General features: G+C 33.1%; 2 protein-coding genes across 3 annotated transcripts in view; one reads left to right on the forward strand and one right to left on the reverse strand.

Moving 5' to 3' along the window:
- Positions 1-21,117, reverse strand: part of GABA-B-R3 (gamma-aminobutyric acid type B receptor subunit 3) — a 180,032-nt gene that overhangs the window by 158,280 nt on the left and 635 nt on the right. Inside the window, exon 1 of one of the 2 annotated variants that reach the window (XM_076118113.1) lies at positions 9,345-9,716. The exons of the other annotated variant lie outside the window; for it this stretch is intronic. The gene's annotated coding sequence lies outside the window, so the exon portion shown is untranslated. Of the gene's footprint in view, positions 1-9,344; positions 9,717-21,117 lie in introns of those variants that run through there. 2 annotated transcript variants of the gene reach the window in all.
- On the forward strand, positions 11,871-20,812 carry LOC142975232 (putative fatty acyl-CoA reductase CG5065). Its single transcript, XM_076117965.1, has 11 exons — positions 11,871-11,875; positions 15,885-15,984; positions 16,440-16,556; positions 16,870-16,992; positions 17,248-17,373; positions 17,680-17,827; positions 18,341-18,442; positions 18,794-18,983; positions 19,576-19,682; positions 20,048-20,174; positions 20,581-20,812. Exons 1-11 carry the CDS (start codon positions 11,871-11,873, stop codon positions 20,810-20,812), a joined length of 1,377 nt encoding a protein of 458 aa, XP_075974080.1.

Raw genomic sequence — 21,117 nt, forward strand, 5'->3', positions numbered from 1 at the left:
CGGTAGTATTACCTTAATATTCTCTTTAGCTGAAGGTCTTCCATTTCTTTGTTAAAACCTAACAAAATGTCACATCACCACCCTTAAAACAGACACAAATATAAAAAAATATAGGTACATACACCATTTACACCTACACATAACAACAGTACCTTTTCATTAATAGCATTAGAACGATAATATTTACATTGTAATACAGCCTTTTCCGTAGGGCAGCAACACAAATAGCCAACAACTTTTCCAAGTTGTTGAAACAATACATCCTGCCCACGCTAGGATATCCCTCGTGGTTACTGTTTGTATAATTACTGAGAAAGTTTAGCTTTAACTAGGTATAATATATAACTACGATTGTATTGAATAATGGTGTTAGCTGTGCTGTATAATAGGTACATGTACATGAATACCTTCTTAATAATTATTTATCTATATTTATAAAACTTCCGTTACTGAGTGACTGACTGATGAACAACGCACATCCGAAACTACGGAGCGTAGAAAGTTGGGTATGAATATTCCTTAGGTGTAGAAAAGTACTAAGAGAGGATATTTGGAAATTCTACACTGGAGGGAGTGAAATTTAATGCGGACGAAACGGTGGGCGAAAAACTAGTGTAATTTAAAAGTATATAATAATATAGTGGAACAAAAAGTCTTCTTTAACATATGTATGTATTTTATTGTAAGTCGAAGTTGTTGAGTTAAATTTCTCGAAAAAGTTTTTTCAGAAATATATGTCTAGTCGAGTACTGCTCTAGTAAAAAAAGTACACACATTTTCAAAAACTCTCTAAATCATTGGAATTATTACGTGCGAGAACGATACCTAAAAAAAGTAATAGGGAAGCAAAACAGCAATTTCTTTATAATTATTAAACCGATTTGAATCACTAGTCGTATAACCTAAAAACCGTATAAGAAAGTTAAATAAGAAAGTTTTAAACCAATAATGATCAGTTAGTACCAATTTATCACCTAAATTGGTCTTCGAATATTGCTGAAGTCTTCAAGTGCAATCTAGTAGCAATTTAGTTAACTCAATAAGCCGATAGATGGCACTAACGTAGTTTCCAATAGTACCGCCAGATGTCCGCCGCGTCGTCACTTCAATTACATCATGCAAATGGAGGCTTTATTACATAATGTGGTGACGATACGAGCACGGGAATGTTACGATTTAATGGAAAATACGTGAAAAGTACGTAGTATGATTTTGCAATGATTGCGCTAATACAGTTTTTTTACTAACTTTACGCTTTAATGGCGGCTTTACTTCTTTTGAATTTGTTTATTTATCAAATGGAATATTGGTTTTTTATACTCGCGTATGGTAGCCAGTTATGCATAAGCTGTGTCACTGGCCCTAAATCTCGCATTTTGCAGCTATACACAATAACAGACATTTGAGAAATTGGAGTAACCTGATAATATTTTGTGATATTTAATTAATGGAGAATGTTACTAGGTATGCCAAATCGCTTTAAATTTTGACACAGTATAGCCTGTGTGTATACATATAAACTAGTTTTTGTTTCAGTCAAAAATACCGAATAGTTTTGATTTTATAAGCATTCAAAGTTTCGAAAAATATCGAGTCCCGCTAACGGCCGCGTGAGTGGTTGTGACGTCATACTACACTTGCGCCGCTCGGGCCGCGTCCCGCTTAGTATTAAGTTGCCAGCCGTTGTTGTTGGTGTAATAACTTGCGCAGTATTTTGTTGTGTTTGCGTCCGCTTATTACATTTATAGTGTAGTAATAGTAAATATTATTCAATTAATAAAGAGGATGAAGGATTTGAAAAAGGGCAATCGGATAATCTACCTAAAATAGATGAAAATAATGGTTGCGCATTATTTATCAACAAATAGAGATTTTGTTGCCTCCGAAATCCTTTTTATTATTATAAATGCGAAAGTTCGTGAGAATGTATGCATGTATGTACATATGTACTATTTATTTATTTGTACTATTTACTCCGTACGTTTGGCGCAGTGGTTTAAGCGGTCACCTCGCCGCAATAACCGTAGCGCCGCGTGTGGAGGTTTTGAATCCCATCCGGGACAAATCTTTGTGTGATGAGCACGAGTATCTGTTCTGGTTGTCAATTTATCTATATTGTCAATTTACCTATATATTGAGTAGTATATGAGTATGTTTATCAGTTATTTGGTTACCATTGTACAAGCTCTGCTTAGTTTGGAATCAAATGACCGTGTGTGAGTTGTCCAGCAATATTTAATATTTAAATCAATATTTAATGTATGAATATAGGTATGTATGTATATATATATATATATATATATATATATATATATATATATATATACGTATGTATGGATGTTTGTTACTCTTTCACGCAAATGTGACTGAACCGATTACGATGATATTTAGTATATAGGTAGCTGAAGGCCCAGAATAACTCAAAGGCTACTTTTTATCCCAGAGTTCCCGAGGGATCGGGATTTACACGGGAAGGGTTTCCATGGAGACGAAGTCGCGGGCGGCCTCTAGTATACTATACATATTTGTGATATCTATACTAGAATATTAGAAAGCTGAAGAGTTTGTTTGTTTGAACGTGCTAATCTCAGGAACTATTGGTCTAATTAAAAAAAGTTTCACTGTTAGATAGTCCATTTATCGAGGAAGGCTATAGGCTATATATCATTACGCTACAACCAATAGGAGTAGAGTACCAATAAAAAATGTTACAAAAACGGGGAAAATTTTGACCTATTCTCTCTTATGTGACGCAAGCGAAGTTGCGCGAGTCAGTTAAGTTAGATATTCACGATCACGCATATTATAAAGAAACAATTTTTAATCGAAATAATCGCGTACTTATTGATTTTACATTTTTCCTGCCACTGTAAAATCAATAAATTCGCGATCAATTCGGTTAGAAATTGTTTCATTATAAAATAAAAATAAAGTTAATTATTATTACTTATATACTTACCTACATAAAATTTAATTACATTTAGGCACAACATATGATTTCCTAGTATTTGAATTGAACATTTTTAAAAGTATTTAGGTATAATTTCAACGCACCGAGCGCGCGACCGCAAGCGGACTGTGTGAGCCAGACTGAGCGTAGTGTAGAGTGACGTCACACCGTCCCCGAGAGCAAGCGTCGTGCGGTTACAACTTGTTTTACTTACAAATCGAAAACTAATTGAGATATCGAAGTAATTCTTTCACTAGTATTTTTTATTTTTAACAAAGAATAAGGAGTGCTAAAAATCAAAATTTGTTAACATTCTCCATTACCACTGCTGGACAAGGGAAGAAGGTAGGGGTTTATGCCTCGAGTCCGCCATTCTGACCAAATGAAATTCGAGGACTGCATTCCTTTAAATACTGTTCTTAAGTATAATTTCCCCTCATCATTTAAGCAAGTGATCATTTTCCAATATAAGAAAAGACGAATATGTTTTCATGTAAGTATATAGGCAGTTTACTTATTTATTCCTTCAGGATGTCTCCAACACTAACACTTATATACCAATATACTACATAATGAAGTGTTACAGACAAATTTTGATTGAAATATATTGTAATTTATGTACATATTTGTTTATTTATGAGTACAAATTATACTTTACAATGTGGGACTGTGAGTGACAGGTCGTAGCAGATGGGCTTTGTTTAGTACAACTATTGTGATAGTGGCTTTAAGTGCCCGTTAATTGACGGGTCAATGTTCTATTAGGGCCTTTTGTGGAAATTTTATAAAAAATAAGAATTTAAAAATAATTAATTGAATTAAGGAAGGTTTAGAAATCATACATAATTATAGGCACAAAATAGTATAGCAGTTCGAGGCTTCTGCGTCAAGCCTAATATGATAATATTAATAGTTAAAGGAATCTTCTACTTTATTTCGGCACTATTCTCTCTCTCTCATATGTCCAGCAGTGGGACAGCAATTTCTATTTTTATTGTTTGTATAAAATACACTTATTCAGCTACGGAGGAGCTTGTGGCTCAGTTAATAACAGGCGCGCCGTGCGATGTCTGAGGTTAAGCTACGATTGTCATTTTCATAGATCTTTGATAGTCGTTAACAGTAGTCATAAGCTTGAAAGTCTGATCTGTCCGTGTTATAACCTAGATAACCGGGTTGTGGAGGTCCGATAGGCAGTCACTCCATTTAAGAGACTGGTATTCAGCTGCATCTGGTGAGACTGGAAGCCGACTCCAACATAGTTGGAAGAAAGGCTAAGCTGATGATGATATAATATTCTTAATTCAGCGTTTGTATTTAAAATTCACTGAATGGCTGTATTTCCAGTTCCGTGGTTTCGGATTTTCTGCTCCAAAGAACGCTTATCACTTAATTTAACCTCCTTTGGGTGGATAAGATGAATGATATTACACTAGGTTATGACCGTTGGGCCGTATTTATCATAATTATAACGCAACAGTAATCTTAATGTATCTGTAAACTGATGCTCTGACCAACTTTTACGTGTAATCAATATTTTTTTTGTGTATTTTTGTTCGGTTGCTTAACTGTTAATTACTTATCCCGCAGGTTCTAAGAATTAATTTAAACATACGACATAAGACATAAGTCCCACATAAGACTTTCAGTGGTGCTAAGACACATTTTTTTGAAGAGTTTAGATAACTATGCTTCTAAGAAATGCCAAAGAAGAAAGAATAAGACGGACAGAGTCCAAATTAAAACTAAAATAAGAAATACATCGTGTGAGTATGCGTCAGATATTACTTTTGATTTTAAGTTCGACGCAAAAGGTCTATTTTTTAAGGCGTTACGTGTTATGGAGTTAAACGGAGTCTTAATATTCAATATTCCTTTGTAGCACTCCGCCTGGCTTTGTTATAAGAATCTTGACTCAAATTACAGGAAGCCATTAGCAATAATACATTGTAATGTATACCATATGATGTTGTCCTTTGTGATTTGTCACCTATTGTATGTAGATATAGTTAATGGCTTTGGTAATCATATTTTTATATTTCGCGTTGCATATTAACGTGTATATATATATATATATATATACATATATATATATATATATATATCCATACTAATATTATAAATGCGAAAGTAACTCTGTCTGTCTGTCTGTCTGTCTGTCTGTCTGTCTGTCTGTCTGTCTGTCTGTCTGTCTGTCTGCTACTCAATCACGCCTAAACTACTGAACCAATTTGCATGAAATTTGGTATGGAGATATTTTGATACCCGAGAAAGGACATAGGCTACTTTTTACCCCGGGAAAATGACGCATTTCCCGGGAAAATTCAGGTGGCGAACGAAGTCGCGAATAATCAACATTTTAATGACATTGAATTAACAAAATTCCGTTGTCATGGCAACTGTTTTAATGGCGGATATGCCTTAGCGCGACTTCGTTATATTAAGAGATATAATTGTAATTGATATAAATAATTTTGAGAATATTTTTCGTATAAATTTTTTATAACAACCTCAGATATTAAAGAAAAACTAAGATGGGGAATCTTTATACAACCAATAGAAGCCAAAAATATGATTTTTTTCTTTTGTCTGTCTGTTGTTTGCTTTTCACGCAAAAGCAACTGGACGGATTTTGATGAAACTTATTTTAGTATATAGCTATTAGTCCTCGCTAACATATAGGCTATTTTCTTTGGAAATTTGCTCTTTAAGAGGGGTAGAAAGAGAGGAGTTTGTACGAAACTTCGTTAGTTTTGGAGCTAATTCGTTTAAAATGAATATTTGGCTATATGGTTAGAAATTAAGAATGACACAATAAGGATTTTTGGAAATTCTGCCTTAACGGGGGTGAAAAGGGGGGTGTAAGTTTTTATGAAACTCCGTCGGTTTTGAAGCTAAATCTATAAAGAATTAAGTTGTTTAGCAAGCAAGTAGTCATGATCCTACTGGTCCATCCTGGTAACTGTGAAAAGGTTTATAGATAGTTAAAAAAGCGTGAGTGAAGCTACGCGGGTCAGCTAGTATATATATATAAATATGTTATGTATAACGCAAGGGTGACCGACTGACATAGTGATCTATCAACGCACAGCCCAAACCGCTGGACAAATAGGGCTGAAATTTCGCTAAGAACGGATTTTGATCAATTCAACCTCCAAGGTGATAAAAATTCTGTCCTACGAGTAAGTCACATACCACGCGGACGCAGTCGCGGGTAAAAGCTACTTAAATATAGCAATAAAATTTGACAGATTTAAGTGGGTAGAGGGTAAGGAGGCACTTGCCCTTCAGTGGGACAAAGTAGGCTAAAAATAATAAAAGATAAAAAAATGAATTGTTTTCCTTGAAAATGTGGAGACCTTATATTATAATACAAATATGAAATTTTATGACCACACATATATTTATACATACTCGCATTTTTATGACTATGTACTTTATTTGGGTGATAAGATAAAGTTACGTTAATTCCAATCCTAATAATACCTCATTAAATATCCATTAATAGATTAGTAGACCATTACCTCAATGAATATTTAAACCAATCAGTTATTAAGCGAAACATTGAAAGCAGTTATACCGTAAAGCTTGCCAAACGCATAGGCTTTTAGGTCATTTACAGGCTGACAAAATTTTCTGTCGAAATAAGTTCATGATGGAAAAATCTATTTATTTGGATGTGTTAGAAGTAGGATGTGTTTAATAGTTTCACCTAATATGTACAGACACGAAAGTACAAACTCCATTAAGATAAAATCTTAGGTTCATTACTCCCTTCAAAGACAACTTCCGCACTAAGAATTGCTTTTTTGTCGCGGGGACTTTTTCAAACATTCAACACAACGACCAAGGGTTTATCGAATATTTCAGTTGACAACTATTTGAAAGCGACTATGCTGAACATTGTTTTCTCCTTTAGATTATAGTGATTAACACGTTACGTCACAACAGTAATGTATAGTAGCGCAATTCTGTCTAATCTGTACGAGTATCGAGAGTTTGAAATTTAGAATGTACTGCCAAAATATTTCCTAAGACGCCGATCAGATTTTCATACAAAATTTCTCGAAGACAAGCCGGTTGTCGGTAGTCGATAGTAGTAGAGAATCGAGCTTCTGAATAGTGACCATTAATTTGACGTACACTAGTTGTCAACTGAGATATGTGATAGGTCCGCAGATCCGAAACAACTACATATTTGCAGATCGTACAAATTATTTTTTCTGTGTGAGAATCGGATCCACGAACTAGGTCTGTACTTGCTGGTTAAAGTACTAAAACTATTGGCGAAACTCTCGCAGTCTGAAACAAGCCTAATACAGAAAGCTTGTTAATTAGTTGAACGGAAACCAGTTATGAGTTGCTACAGGTTTGATTTTGTACCCGACAGTTATTGGAAACATGACTATTTGTATTGCTATACAAATGTGTTGAAATTACTTTGAATATTATTGCATTTGAACTGTTTAGTTAGCTAAGTCCGATAGTGATTTTAAAGGAGACTATTTTGGTATTTATCAAATGTTATAAATTAACTAAGTAATCAAGAACTTTAAGTAAAAAAAGGGATGTAGTCAGCAGATCAATGCCTTTTCTATGATTATGATGCGTATGGTTGTAAACCTAGTATCTAAGTTTACAAACTGTCCAATGACATTTTAACATGACAATTGTAGCTGGACTCTCTACCTGTATTGACTCCGATAACCGGCTAGCTATCGATAAGTTTTATATAAAAATCTGATCAGCGCCTCTTACGAGCGCCGTGGTATTTATTTTGCCAGTAAATTTTAAATGTCAAACTTTCGGTACTCGGCATTACCAACTATGGAGAATCGCGCTATTGTTATCTTAATCATTAATAACCGAGGTTTTTAACGTGCCATCAGATACGCGGAGACGTTCAACTAAAGTACTCAGAGGCCACCCATCTAAAGATATCCGTGCCAAAGGTTACTTAACCTGGTTAACCGACTAGTTATAAGTTTTTCACGTTTTTCTTGATGATAACAGCATGTTTAAGTGCCACTAGACGTTCCAATAAAACGGCAGCGTTAACAGACGTAAACCTATTTTACGGCTTCGACGATATAATTGGTTTAACGCCTTGTTCCGTGCTGAATAATTAACATCATCAGTTTTATTGAAAAAGGGTTGGTAGCGTGGTAACTCACTTTCATAGGAGAAGTGAAATCTTTTGATAATTTAAATCATGATGTATCAAGACGATACAGCGATAAAAAATATTTTTTAAAGAAAATTAACATTTAAGAGATTAAATAATTATGTCTAAATGAGAAGTGTATGTAATTATAAAGAATACGGTGAATACATATTGATTAAATTTGTGATATAATTAACTTATATAACTGAAGTCAAAACACAGTAAAGTGAGGTAAAATTTGTCACTTTATTTAATAAGAAAAAAATTACAGAAGAATATAATATTATGTATTTCGATTACGATTAAGTTAAAAAACTGAGAAACTAAAAAAATAAATGAGAAATGAATCCCAAAACATGTTACTAAGGACAAAACTTGAAAACAGCTGGACCAATTTGTCCAAACCAACTTTCTTTATGGCATAGGAAAGGTTTTTATGGAAGAAAAAAGAAAAAAATATAGCTAAGAAAAGACGTAAACGATAAAATTATACGTGACACGCGGGTCGCCTAGTTTCAAAATATTTAATACTCAGAACTCTATAATATTTTGTTTCAGGACGATCCGGTTGTATTCTCAAGAGGGTTTACGTCTAAAACGTACATGTTCTAAACGAATGCTCTTTGGGCTATCTCTGGAGGGAAAGAGACAACTTGGAACGTAAGTATTACATATTAGGTACATTTGAAAGTATAAATTAGGTCTTGTTAAAGATTAAATGTTCTAGGTATTTGTAAATTTACTTTTATATTTTGAATGGGCATGGTAGAAAATTATTGATAATGACCAAATACTCGTGCGTATGCAGGTAAAACATTTTTTGAAGCAGACTATGTTTTTTATGTTTAGGAATTAGGTAACGAAAAATTTTAAAAGATCACAATGGTGACTGCTTAGAATTGTATAGAATTGTAAAATTTGCTTAGTTTTTTATTTATATTAAGTAAATTAAGAAACATAGGCAGAATAGTTTCTGCATATTGCGCGATTGCAAAGCTTTGAAATCATGAGTAAAGTATAATCGAAATTCCGTTTTGATAAAGTGATATCAAATCTATGATACTACACATTATAGATAAATATTATTACTGTGGTGACCTGTTGAATATTTATTTTTAAAACATATTATAAAGCCGTGGAAAAATTAATTCTAAGACCGCTTGTTTCTTAGAATTAATTATAAAGAATAATTTAGTCTTTTTAGTAGTTCAATTTGAGATAAGTACTTACCATTATAATCCCAGGAAACAACAAATCACAATCGCAGTCCAGTTGATACACTTTTGGACTCACATTTTTGAAACAATCAAAGTATCTATATACATTTTGTATCTTATTAACCTTAGTACTTGATAAAATACTATTTGAAAATCGTCATCGCGATAATATCACAATTGTTTAAAATAATAAAGAAATTGTTTGAAAATCACATTTATAATTGTTTAAAATAAAAACAAACATTCAAAAATATATACCACTAAATAGTGTAATAAAAGTAAATAACATAAACCACTAAATATTATTCACTGAAATTTATTTGAAAAGGTTGTAGCACAAAAGTTTCGCGTAGCCAGAACGCGTAGGCAGCGGCGTAGCGTCCTCTACGAGGTCTACGAAACGACTGACGGAGGCTCTACGGCAAAGCCTTCGGGATAAAGTCAGTTTTCAATTATTCAACTGAGATACTTTTGTTATTAATAAATTATTTGTTTTGATTTCAAAATGGAGCGGATGCATTACAGGCTTACAAATGTAAAAGTTTTGAATGAAAATTATTATATTTTCAAGTAAGATGCTTGTTTGTAGGCAAGTCAAGTTTTCAAACTATCCGCTTAGAAGTAGAAAATATCCGTTACTACGGTTAATATTCTTCCTTTATTTAATATTTTGGAAAGTGTGACGAATAATAATTTTGACTTTTAAATTTTAATGTGTATATTAAAATTTAAAAGTCAAAATTATTATTTTTTAAAAATCGGTATTTAAAAATTGTACAATTGTAGTCAAAATACATTCGTTTCTCTGCCTACTCCCATATGAAAATATATAAGAATGTTTAAATTAAGTTTTAGTTATTAGGTATGGTTTTAAGATTATTTGATTGAATATTTTCGCAAATCCATCATAGCTTTCTATCATATCTATCTGTGTATCATGTGTGGGCAGGAGACATTTAAATATATACCTACATTTTAAACCTTCTCGCAGCTTAATTTTTTTGGTCTAGTCCTACTAAAATTTAACAAAACCACCATTTTATAAATGAGACCTGAATAAATGAATACGCAGTCTGACCTTGGCTGGCCGGAAGATACGCAGCCTCCCTAGAGATAACTACAAACTTACAAACTTAATAGTATACGTTTGATTGAAACTTTCAGAGGGATAATATTACGGTCACTGAAAATAACAGTCAACTAAAATTACATTTAGATTTAGGCCTTCAGATATTTCACAAGATCACAAATCTTTGTGTGATGAGCACGAGTGCTTGTTCTGAATGGTGGTCAATTTATCTATATAAGTATTTAGAAGTATATAAGTATGTTTATCAGTTATTTGGTTACCATAGTACAAGCTCTGCTTATTTGGAATCAAATGACCGTGTGTGATTTGTCCAGTGAATTTTATTAAAATCAATTTATTATTCCTTAGTCCAATGCGTGCTAAGTAAGTGGTAATTAATCAAATCAGCTAAAATCATGTGCATGCTTGTGGTTAACCAGCAAGTGGAACTGTAATTATTGTCCTTTGAAGAGGCTTGTGGCGATGTTACGTTAATTGTTCAAGAGTGAATGCTTGTAAACGTCAAGTACGAATACTTCAATAGTTAGTAAAAACTAACTATTTGAATATTCGCTTACTTGCCAAAGGCCCGAGAGTTGGATTCCATGGAAAAAATCAAAACTTTTACGGCCGCGGCCAGTGTAATTTGCGCCGAAACGTCAAGCATTCTAAGATAAAGACGTGATCGTCCTAATTACCGCATTCTATCATTTCTTATCTGTTTTGAGTTTAACAAAATAATTGTTAATTTTATTGTTTTTTACAAGTCCACCGTGAAAAACAGATTTAGTTTGCAAAATATTATGCTATTACCATTCTTAAAAAAATGCTCAAAAATATAATTTTCTACAAAACGATTCGTACAAATCAAATACAAATCCAGAGAATGGCTACGAATATAAAAAAATTTTTTAGCCACAAGCTGAAGCGGGTTTCACATTTTTTTTTATTTAGCTACAAGCTGAGTAAACCACGCAGCAACAATGATTGCTTGTCGTCAACACTCCACCGTTTATTTTTCCATACAAAAGTTGAACAACTGAAACAGACATTTTCATGTAGCAGTGTCTCATTAAAATGGTAATTTGTGCAGCCGAATGTACTATTAAAAATATTGTTCGTGACTGTACTCACTGTTGAGCGGGTTTTCATTTAAACGGACAATGTGTTATTGTTTTTTTAACTGTATTGCTGAAAATGATCATTTATTTTGTTTTTACTATATTTTTCTTTACCGCTATCGAATATCGAGGAGTCATCGACAATTTTGTGTATAAAAATCGTATCAGGGCTTCCTGCCGTATTTTGCTTCACGTTGTTAAATTATTTTAAACGTCAAATGAAAGTTTGCTATTTGGTAATACAGGCGCACTACACACATTTTTTTTAAATTAAACAAATAAAAAAATATAATCCCAATTCTGTCCCACTGCTAGGTAACAGATCCTCGTGAAATTAAGAAGAAACAGGATGAGGTAAATAATTTTCTGAACATGTTGCTCAAATATTGCAAGACTGGTATTTGCAAAAAGAAAGTGAAGCAGAAAAAAACATTAATTTCACTAGCAGAAATGCAAAAAGCTTCAAGAATGCTATATAGACGCTAAATAAAAAAGGCAAAAGAGGTCTAAGCGGATATAAAAGTTCTTGAAAGCGTCGGTAAGTTAATTATCAGTTCAATCGGTGCATTTTATAGACGGGAGAAGTAATTAAAATCTTTTAAGACTTCAAAGTGATTAAAGATAGTCCCTGATAAGTCTTGAGCAGGAACAAACTGACGTAGCTGATGATGGTCTTTTTATACCCGACTAGCTGACCCGCGCAACTTCGCTTGCGTCACATAAGAGAGAATGCGTCATAATTTTCCCCATTTTTGTAACATTTTTTATCGCTACTCTGCTCCTACTGGTCATAGCGTGATGATATATAGCCTATAGCCTTCCTCAATAAATGGGCTATCTAACACTGAAATAATTTTTCAAATCGGATCAGTAGTTCCTAAAATTAGCGCGTTCAAACAAACAAACAAACAAACGAATAAACAAACTCTCCAGCTTTATAATATTAGTATAGATTTACCGTTCGTGTAAGGGGAGGTACGGTTTAAATAACAAGCTTGTGCTGGCGGCTTCGTCGGCATATTTTTGTTGAAAGTAGCCTATGTTTGATCCATTAGTTCGAGTGTCTTCACGAAAATAAATGAATTTGGGTTATGCAGTTAAGACGTGAAAGCGTAACAGATAGACGTATAGATAGATATGCCTTGTGCAATTTTAATATTATTATAAAAAGTTGTTATTATAAGGCAGTTATAACATCTTAGCAATACAAATTATATTCAATTTCTTTTACCATTGGTAGCCCTACACAAACCAGCCACATCGGTCAATCTTTCAAAACTTCTGCGCACCAAAACCATCTATACTAATCTATACAAATATTATAAAGCTGAAGAGTTTGTTTGTTTGTTTGTTTGACCGCGCTAATCTCAGGAATTGCTGGTCCGATTTGAAAAATTCTTTCAGTGTTAGATAGTCCATTTATTGAGGAAGGTTATAGGCTATAATATCATCACGCTACTACCAATAGGAACAGAGTACCAGTGAAAAATGTTACAAAAACGGGTAAAGTTTTGACCCATTCTCTCTTATGTGACGCAAGCGAAGTTGCGCGGGTCAGCTAGTTATTCTATATTTAGCCCAAACAAAGATTTCAAGCCAAGACGTTTGTGAAAAATTGATCCCACTATCACAGCTCTGCTGTAAGACATACAAAAAATAAGCCTACAGCTTTGTGTCCACATAACAAAGCCTTAGGCTTATTTTTGTAGAATATTTTACGCTGGCAATGTATTGCTGTCACGTTTATGATTTATGGCAACTTTAGCACAATGAAGAAACAATAGCGTCAAATTGTTTGACACATTAATGCTTGAAATGTTTTTTATAGTTCCTTGTACGATCATAATTGGCTATATGGGGCCGGGCAGAAGTTTAATATGTGATAGGCATATTTTGCACTTTGATAGTTTATATTTTTTTGGTAATATAAATTAATCACATGTTGACTTTATGGTCCTTGAAGATCTTAGGAATAAAAATATGTATTTATTGTAAAAATGTGTACTTCGTAAATTAATGTTCGATTACTGGATAATGTCTATGTGGCTATTAAGTACTTCCGTTAAAATGCAAATTTTTGTTTGAATGAAAGTAGTTAACTCATAAATATTCTCATGCTACATACGCTTGACAATTAATTATAAATTCAAATAATTATTGTATGTGTTCTGTAAGGAATTGCTGCTGGTTTCATCCTTTTCTATGTGCATACTCTTCTTACAAATCCGGCCTAGCAACAAACAACTACAACTCATTCCATCACTAAATATATCGGAGAGAATATAACATGAACTGTTGTTTATTTACTAATGTAAGCCATATTATACAAATACGTACGAACATAATGTAAAGGCCCAGCCGCAATGGTTTGAATTGGGTCTTTAGCTTGTACCTACGTTAGTGGTACAGCTTACAACCACGTTATAAGTTATGGAGAAGGCATTTTGTTTCATTTATCTTACAAATATTTTTACTATGGCTTTTTATTTATTTTAAATCTTCACCGTGCTATAATAATAGTACAATTGCCTTTGTATATATAACATGGGTCTCGAAGTTTATATCTCTGGTCTTGGTAACTTTGCTTACAATTTACTGTCGTTATATAATAATCATAGTGAAAAATAAAGTTGTACCACAATTTCGTGAAAGATCGCTTACATAAAAACTGAAAGACTGACAAGGACTACTTACAATAGTTACAAAAGCCTAAAGTAATTAAAATGCAGAACAGTTTAAAGACTTCAAAGCTGCATTCAATAAAACCTGTTCAAAAATCGCGGTACCTAGTGAAACGATCTCCTCTAACATGCATACATGAATGTGTATTTAAATTAAATCAATTAGAGCTTAAGCCGGTCCGTCGTCGGTATACGGAGGACTACATACATAGGTAATAAGATTTTCAGGCATATGATATAGTTTCTTCAATGCATATCGACGTTAGCAGGCTATTTCGAAATGGCTTATGTGTCATATCTTTGTAAAGTGAGATGTGCCCTTTTGAAAATAGCTTAACTTTAACTGCTTCTTACATATTTGGTAGATTATACATTTTTCTTTAGAAATAAAAGCCAATGCCTTCATTATATTACTGTCATATAATTTTTAAAGAACTTGTATTTTAAAGAACTTCGCGACTTCTGGACCAGAATGTAATAAGATGTATAACGGTGTCAAATATTGATTTATCAGCATCAAATTTTTTAAATAAATAAAAGACTTGAAAATTGTTTATCGGATAAAATACCTGTATCAAATTCAGATGTACATATTATCCGTTATTTCGTAAACTTATTACATAGTCATAAAATACTCATATTATTTTGAGTCCACGGCGCTACTCAAGTAAGAACATATAATTTATTCTGTTTCGTAACATCTTGTCTAAATTATGAGTAAATACGCTTATAAAGGATTATAATTTGCAATGTTTTTGGTGTTATATAAATAGAAACTATGTATGGAAAGCCTTTATTTTAAACAGTCCTCATTGCAGTGTAGTACAATGTTATACGTATAAAAATATTAGTGTTTAAAAAAACGACTGCCATTTTACTTTGGATAGAAGTTAGTTTTTTCTTTCTAAAATGTTTGGCGTTAGGTATTTAGCTAAGTCTAGTGTTCAATGTAGAATTGTAGTTAAAATTAGTAATGTGAAAGGGTTTTCTACTGGAACGAGGTAAGTAATTAATATAATTATTTTAAATAGAAAATAAACTATAATAACTTATTAACGTTCGCGTTGCATGTTTGTTAGTGCAGTGTAACTTGTGCCGAAACGCGAGGCATTATAAGGTGTGTTCGAGTTCATTCCCGTATTCTATTCTATATTAAATAATTATATTACTTTTGTAGTATTAACTACGGATCGCGAGGGGTCGGGTTCGATTCGCGGGTTGATCTTATTGTTGGGTGTTTTTTATTTCTGTTGGATTTGAATATTCTTAATTGGATCCTGGAGTTTGGCAACACCCCTTATACAGCTATTGCCTTGCGCTCTATACTGTAACAAACTTTGGGCCTTTGGCCATACCCGGAATACGTGGAAAGCAGGTGCATTTAATATACCTTAGACTAGGCATTCGGAAATAAAAAAGAAACTCAAACATTGCCTTGTGTCAATATTACTTACTGCGTTGTCTGAAAATTGGTCAGTGGGACAATATAATTAAGTTTCTAAATACAATACAAACTGGTTTTTCTAATTTATCATGTCGACTTTATGTCAAAGTACTTTACATAGTAATATATGATCTAGCAACATAAATATAATACGATTATACTACGCAGTTATGCAATAATTCTTCAGTCAATCATTAAATTAAGCTTATTAAAGTTTTATATTTTTTACTTTTTACAGTGATGCGAGTACAAAGGCCTGTTCTACTTATCAACCAGTTGCAGATTTTTACGCGGGGAAATCTGTATTCATTACTGGAGGTACTGGGTTTTTAGGGAAGGTACGTATGTATGTATAAGTATGTATCTTTAAGGGTGCTCCCACATAGTAGATATATATAGCGTTTTACAACATTGTATAACACGACAATATTTACAATTTGTATAAAACTTTAAAACTAATTTGTTTAAAAACAAATGTTATAAGTCAGTTTCTAACGTTAACAGTGTCTAATTACTGAGTGGGAGCACCCTGAAACTTTTAAATTTAAGTAAAAAATTTGCTAAATATTATGTTCGATTCGTATTAAATATCGTAAGAAATTATTATGCTTAATGATATTACTACTGATCTTTCTAAAATATAAGAGAAAATTAGGCTTTAAATCTTGACCTTAGTTTATTTTATATTTATAATGTTTATTTGTTACCACCTTACACTAACTGCAGTAAGTGCTACAAATTTTTATTATAGGTACATTAGAATGTCATCTATTTATATTTTATATTTTTACAGGTGTTTGTTGAAAAACTCCTATACTCTTGTTCCAAATTGGATAAGATTTACTTATTGATACGAGACAAGAAAGGCGTGGATATTAAAAGAAGACTTGAAAATTTGTTTGATGATCCCGTGAGTATCATTTAAATAGGTACCTACTAAAATGTCATGACTGTTCCTGTGCTTTGAGTGATAGACTATGTGCTATGTGACTGTCTTGGGTGCAATTGCTGGGTCAGGCAAATCGCTATTCGATATTGATATTTAAAGTACTGTTGAGGTGTATCCGATAGTAAACCGACGTTTGGTATTGATACATGGCCCTCCCCCTATAATTGGGTGTATTTCATATACAGTTACAGTAGCTTAACTTACTTACAGTTTTTTTTTTATATTTGAATCAAGATATTTATGTGTTTTGCTAATACTTTTTTATATGTTTCAGTTATTCACAAGAGTCATTGAGAGTAATAAGAACAGTATAAACAAAGTGGTACCAATCGCTGGTGACATAACACTACCCAACCTGGGCATCAAACCAGAGGACGAAAACACTTTGATAGACAATGTAAGTAATTAACAATAGAGAAAAGGACGACCATTGCGTTGGGAGGTCGTTTCCGAAACAATTTTATTTGTGGATCGCACAAATAATAATAATTGTTTTGAGTCTGGTTGTACTTTGTGTCCGTTGTATGTTTATAAAAAGTCCTCGCACACAAGAGCAATTCTTAATGCGGGAGTTGTCTTGAAAAAAATATCTTAAGTGTGGTTTGTAGTTACTTTTTCTCTCATTTTATGTATTTATCTCATATTTTTTAAGGTGTCAGTGGTTATACATTCAGCAGCAACAGTAAAATTCAATGAACCCTTACCAGTGGCTATAAATATTAATTTTGAGGGCACGCAGAAGGTGCTGAACCTTAGCAAGAGAATCAAGGATTTAGAGGTAAGTAATTTTACAATATGGTATTACGTTAGTTTTCAATTGAATGAAAATAAGTTTATTATGGTGATATGATACCGTTGCAAGGCAAATAAGAGAAGTGCAGGTGACGCCACAGATAAATGCCGTCGTATTTGCGTCTCCATCAGCCTCTGCTAATAAAACAAATTTTTCCTCACTGCGGCTATATTCATAAGCTATATTCAAATTAATACACAAAAAAATATTTTGAGCATACACTGCTCGTTTCGTTTATAACAATGACTTTCCTCTTCTATCAATCTTCAATGTGATACGTGCTTTTTACAGGCGTTTGTCTACATATCAACAGCATTCGCTCATACTAACCGACGAGTATTATCTGAGACGATATACCCAGCTCCCGCTAAATTGGAGACCGTTTACAATTTCATGGAGGAACATGGACACAATAAGAAAGAAACTATGAAGTTTATACGTAAGTACTATTGTAACTACCAAGGACTGTGACATTTCCTAAATATAATGTATTGAAAATCTTTTTATTACCATGCAGTGTTAAAGTAATTAAATCGTTAATATCTTTATATATATAATTCTTCTGTAAGTGTGTATGTCACTGAACTTCTCTTAAACGACGGGACCAATTTTGATGATTTTTTTTGTATGTGTTCAAGGGGATCTGAGAATGGTTTAGATTCACAGTTTTGTCCGCTGGACAATGTCTTTTTATTAAATTTTTATGGCAAAACAATGTTTGCCGGGTCACCTAGTTTTTGTTATACGATTGAACGAGTGTTAATAAATGTGAGCGCTCACTATGAAATTAATGTGAAATCCAGTAAGTGTAAATGTAAAACAATTAACTTTATAACTGGCAATGAGTCCATCTCGTTATGATTGCAACTGGATTTGAGCGAAACGGGATTTGAGCGTACGGTTATGAGCCTATTTAGCTGTATTAATTGTTATTCTTCTTATGTAATTTCAGACAGCAGACCCAATACTTACGCATTCAGTAAAGCTCTCACAGAAACGTATATCGCAGAAAACCATGGAGACCTGCCGACTGTTATCGTCAGACCTTCGATTGGTAAGTATTTATCATTTTTAAAAAGTTAAATAATTACAAGCATTCGCCTATCACACAGCTATATTGTTAGTGCCTTAGGCAATTTATCAATGGCTTTTCACAATTTTGTTGTATTAGAAATTAAAACATTGAAAACCTGGTATATTTAAGACTTTCATGTTAAATTTATTGTAGAGAGCATTACTATGATATAAACTGCGTTGTGTCACTATGTCTAAAAACAGCCTACGTTTTTTTTGCCCTATCCCCGCGTTAAACAAGAAAATCTCCATATTTTCCTTGCAGTGAAAAGTTTATTGATAGATAATATTCGTATTTATGATATTATGTACGATTTTTGTGTATTTTCAGTCACATCAACCGCAAACGAGCCAATGAAAGGTTGGACTTGCAGTTGGAACGGCGCAACCCGTTTGATGTACAACATTGGGAAAGGTTACACTCCTATCATTTTTGGCTCCCCGAAAACTACGGCTGGTGACATGATTCCTGTGGACTATGTGTCTAATTTGACGATTGTGGCTGCTACTAAAGCGCGGGAGTAAGATTTTTCTTTTATATTTTAATAATTTACACACATACCAGTAGTATGCTAGCTATGAATCTTGGTTTACTTTGTATTAAGAGTCCCTCCTAGTCTTACTAGAGAGAGATTAAGATAGAGAATATTTGGATCATATAACAGAAGGGTGTTCCGTTCTTTTTTAGTTATCGAGTATTAATTACGTATTTATCGACATTTTTGACATAAAAATGTTGTACTTAATTGGATGGAACAAAATGTGAAATTTTAATGTCAAAATCTACATACTTGAACAAAACGATGCCGTTTGGAGCATTAATAAATTAAAAACAAATCCGAAACCATTTTAGGAAACCTGATTACATGTAAATGATTTATACGTGGGTACTGCGATTAAGAATTGACAAAGTATTGTATTCAAACAAAGCCCCTACTAACTTTTCTCAATGATAAAATAAAATTACCTTTTTTGCGGATCTGCCTGTAACACAAAAATATTTACCAACGTATGTTATTCCAAACGATCTCATCCCATTACCGAAACAGTCATGTGTTCTAACAAAATATTTGTTTCTCTCCAAAAAGCTAAAGCTTAAGTGGTGTATTTTAGATCAAAAGAAGCACAAGTGTTCAACATTACGACCAGCGCGGAGAACCCGGTGACGTGGCATGAAGGTTATCAATATTCTATTGAAGAATGTATTAAGAATGGGTATAGTAAGTATTGTGTTTTTATCTCCTTTAAATGTTTAAGGTGTAAAAGAGACAGATATATTGTTAGTATTGTTTGGCTGTGTCTCTTATTGGGGTCTCAATGATGACTGATAAGACTCATAAGTTAATTTTGTTACAAAGTTTCCTTTGACAGTGTAATTTTAAAGATTTTTGCCAAATGTCCCGATTTGTTGTGACTAAAGAGTTCATCTAAAGGCCATTTTTGTGGTCTTATTGTTGTACAAGAATATTTTATTGGCAATGAACGTAGGGCTTTTGTGCATCTTACTTGCAAGACTACTACTTTAAATACGTACGCTGTTAACGATTTTTAAACATAAAAGATAATCTCAATCTTTTCTTTTTAGATGAACTTCCCGTATTCGTGATAACCTCAAAATCAAGAGTCGTAGTGGATTTCTTGACTGTAGTGCTACAAAAGATACCGGCTCATATCGCGGACTTTTGGCTACGTATGACTGGAAAACCACCCAAGTAAGTATTTAACTATTTACTACAAAAAGAGATTTTTGATTAGTTTTCACATAATTCCAAGTTTTTTTATAACACCAACTTACCATTATAGAAAAAAAATCGTTCGGAATTAACATTGAACTAGCTGACTCGCGCTGTACTGTACACAACTTGGTCTACTATTTTTACCGTTTGGTGATGATTTCGAAAAAGTATAGCCCGGCGTAATACTCAACAAATTTTTAAATAGGTTTAACTTTTTACCGGTAAAAGCATTACAGGCCAATATTTAGACAGACTTTCACATTTAAATGGAATTATTAGTATGAAACACGGATGGATTTACAAAAAAAAGACGGAGAAAAAATCCCTGATCAAGACCGAAACCTAAAACCTAATTTCTTATCTGCCACCCACTCCCACACAGATACGTGCACACGACCAACCAAGCGCTGATCATCAGAGACGTCATAGGACCCTTCTCCTCAGGATCCTGGCTCATGAAGGCGGATCGCACCAGGGAGCTGTACTCCAAGCTGTCTCCAGAAGACAAGAAGACCTTCCCCTGTGACCCAGCTCTGATCTTCTGGCCAGATTACTTCAAGCATTTTATTAGAGGCATTTATAAGTACTTGAAACCAGGCCAAGCTAAACGTTAATAAAGTTATAGTCTTTATTTTTGTTTCTTTTTACATCATACTATTTTTTCCACGTCCTATTGGGCTTATTTAAAAAGTAGTATAGTAAAAAGCCTGTATTCCTGGGATATGATTTGTCAGTTGTTTCAGTCTTTTAGTCGTAATCTTTACTCTATTTATAAATACGTAACGTAATAGATAGAAAATCGTTTGTGCATTTCATATAATAAAAGCATTAAAAGATTCCTCACACCAAAATGAAACATAAAAAAAAGAAAATATAAATTTTGGTACCTTTAAAAACACTTTTAATCATTACTAAGTAT

Source organism: Anticarsia gemmatalis, chromosome 9 (genome assembly GCF_050436995.1).
Source record: "Anticarsia gemmatalis isolate Benzon Research Colony breed Stoneville strain chromosome 9, ilAntGemm2 primary, whole genome shotgun sequence".
In the NCBI taxonomy this organism is placed as follows: Eukaryota; Metazoa; Arthropoda; class Insecta; order Lepidoptera; family Erebidae; genus Anticarsia; species Anticarsia gemmatalis.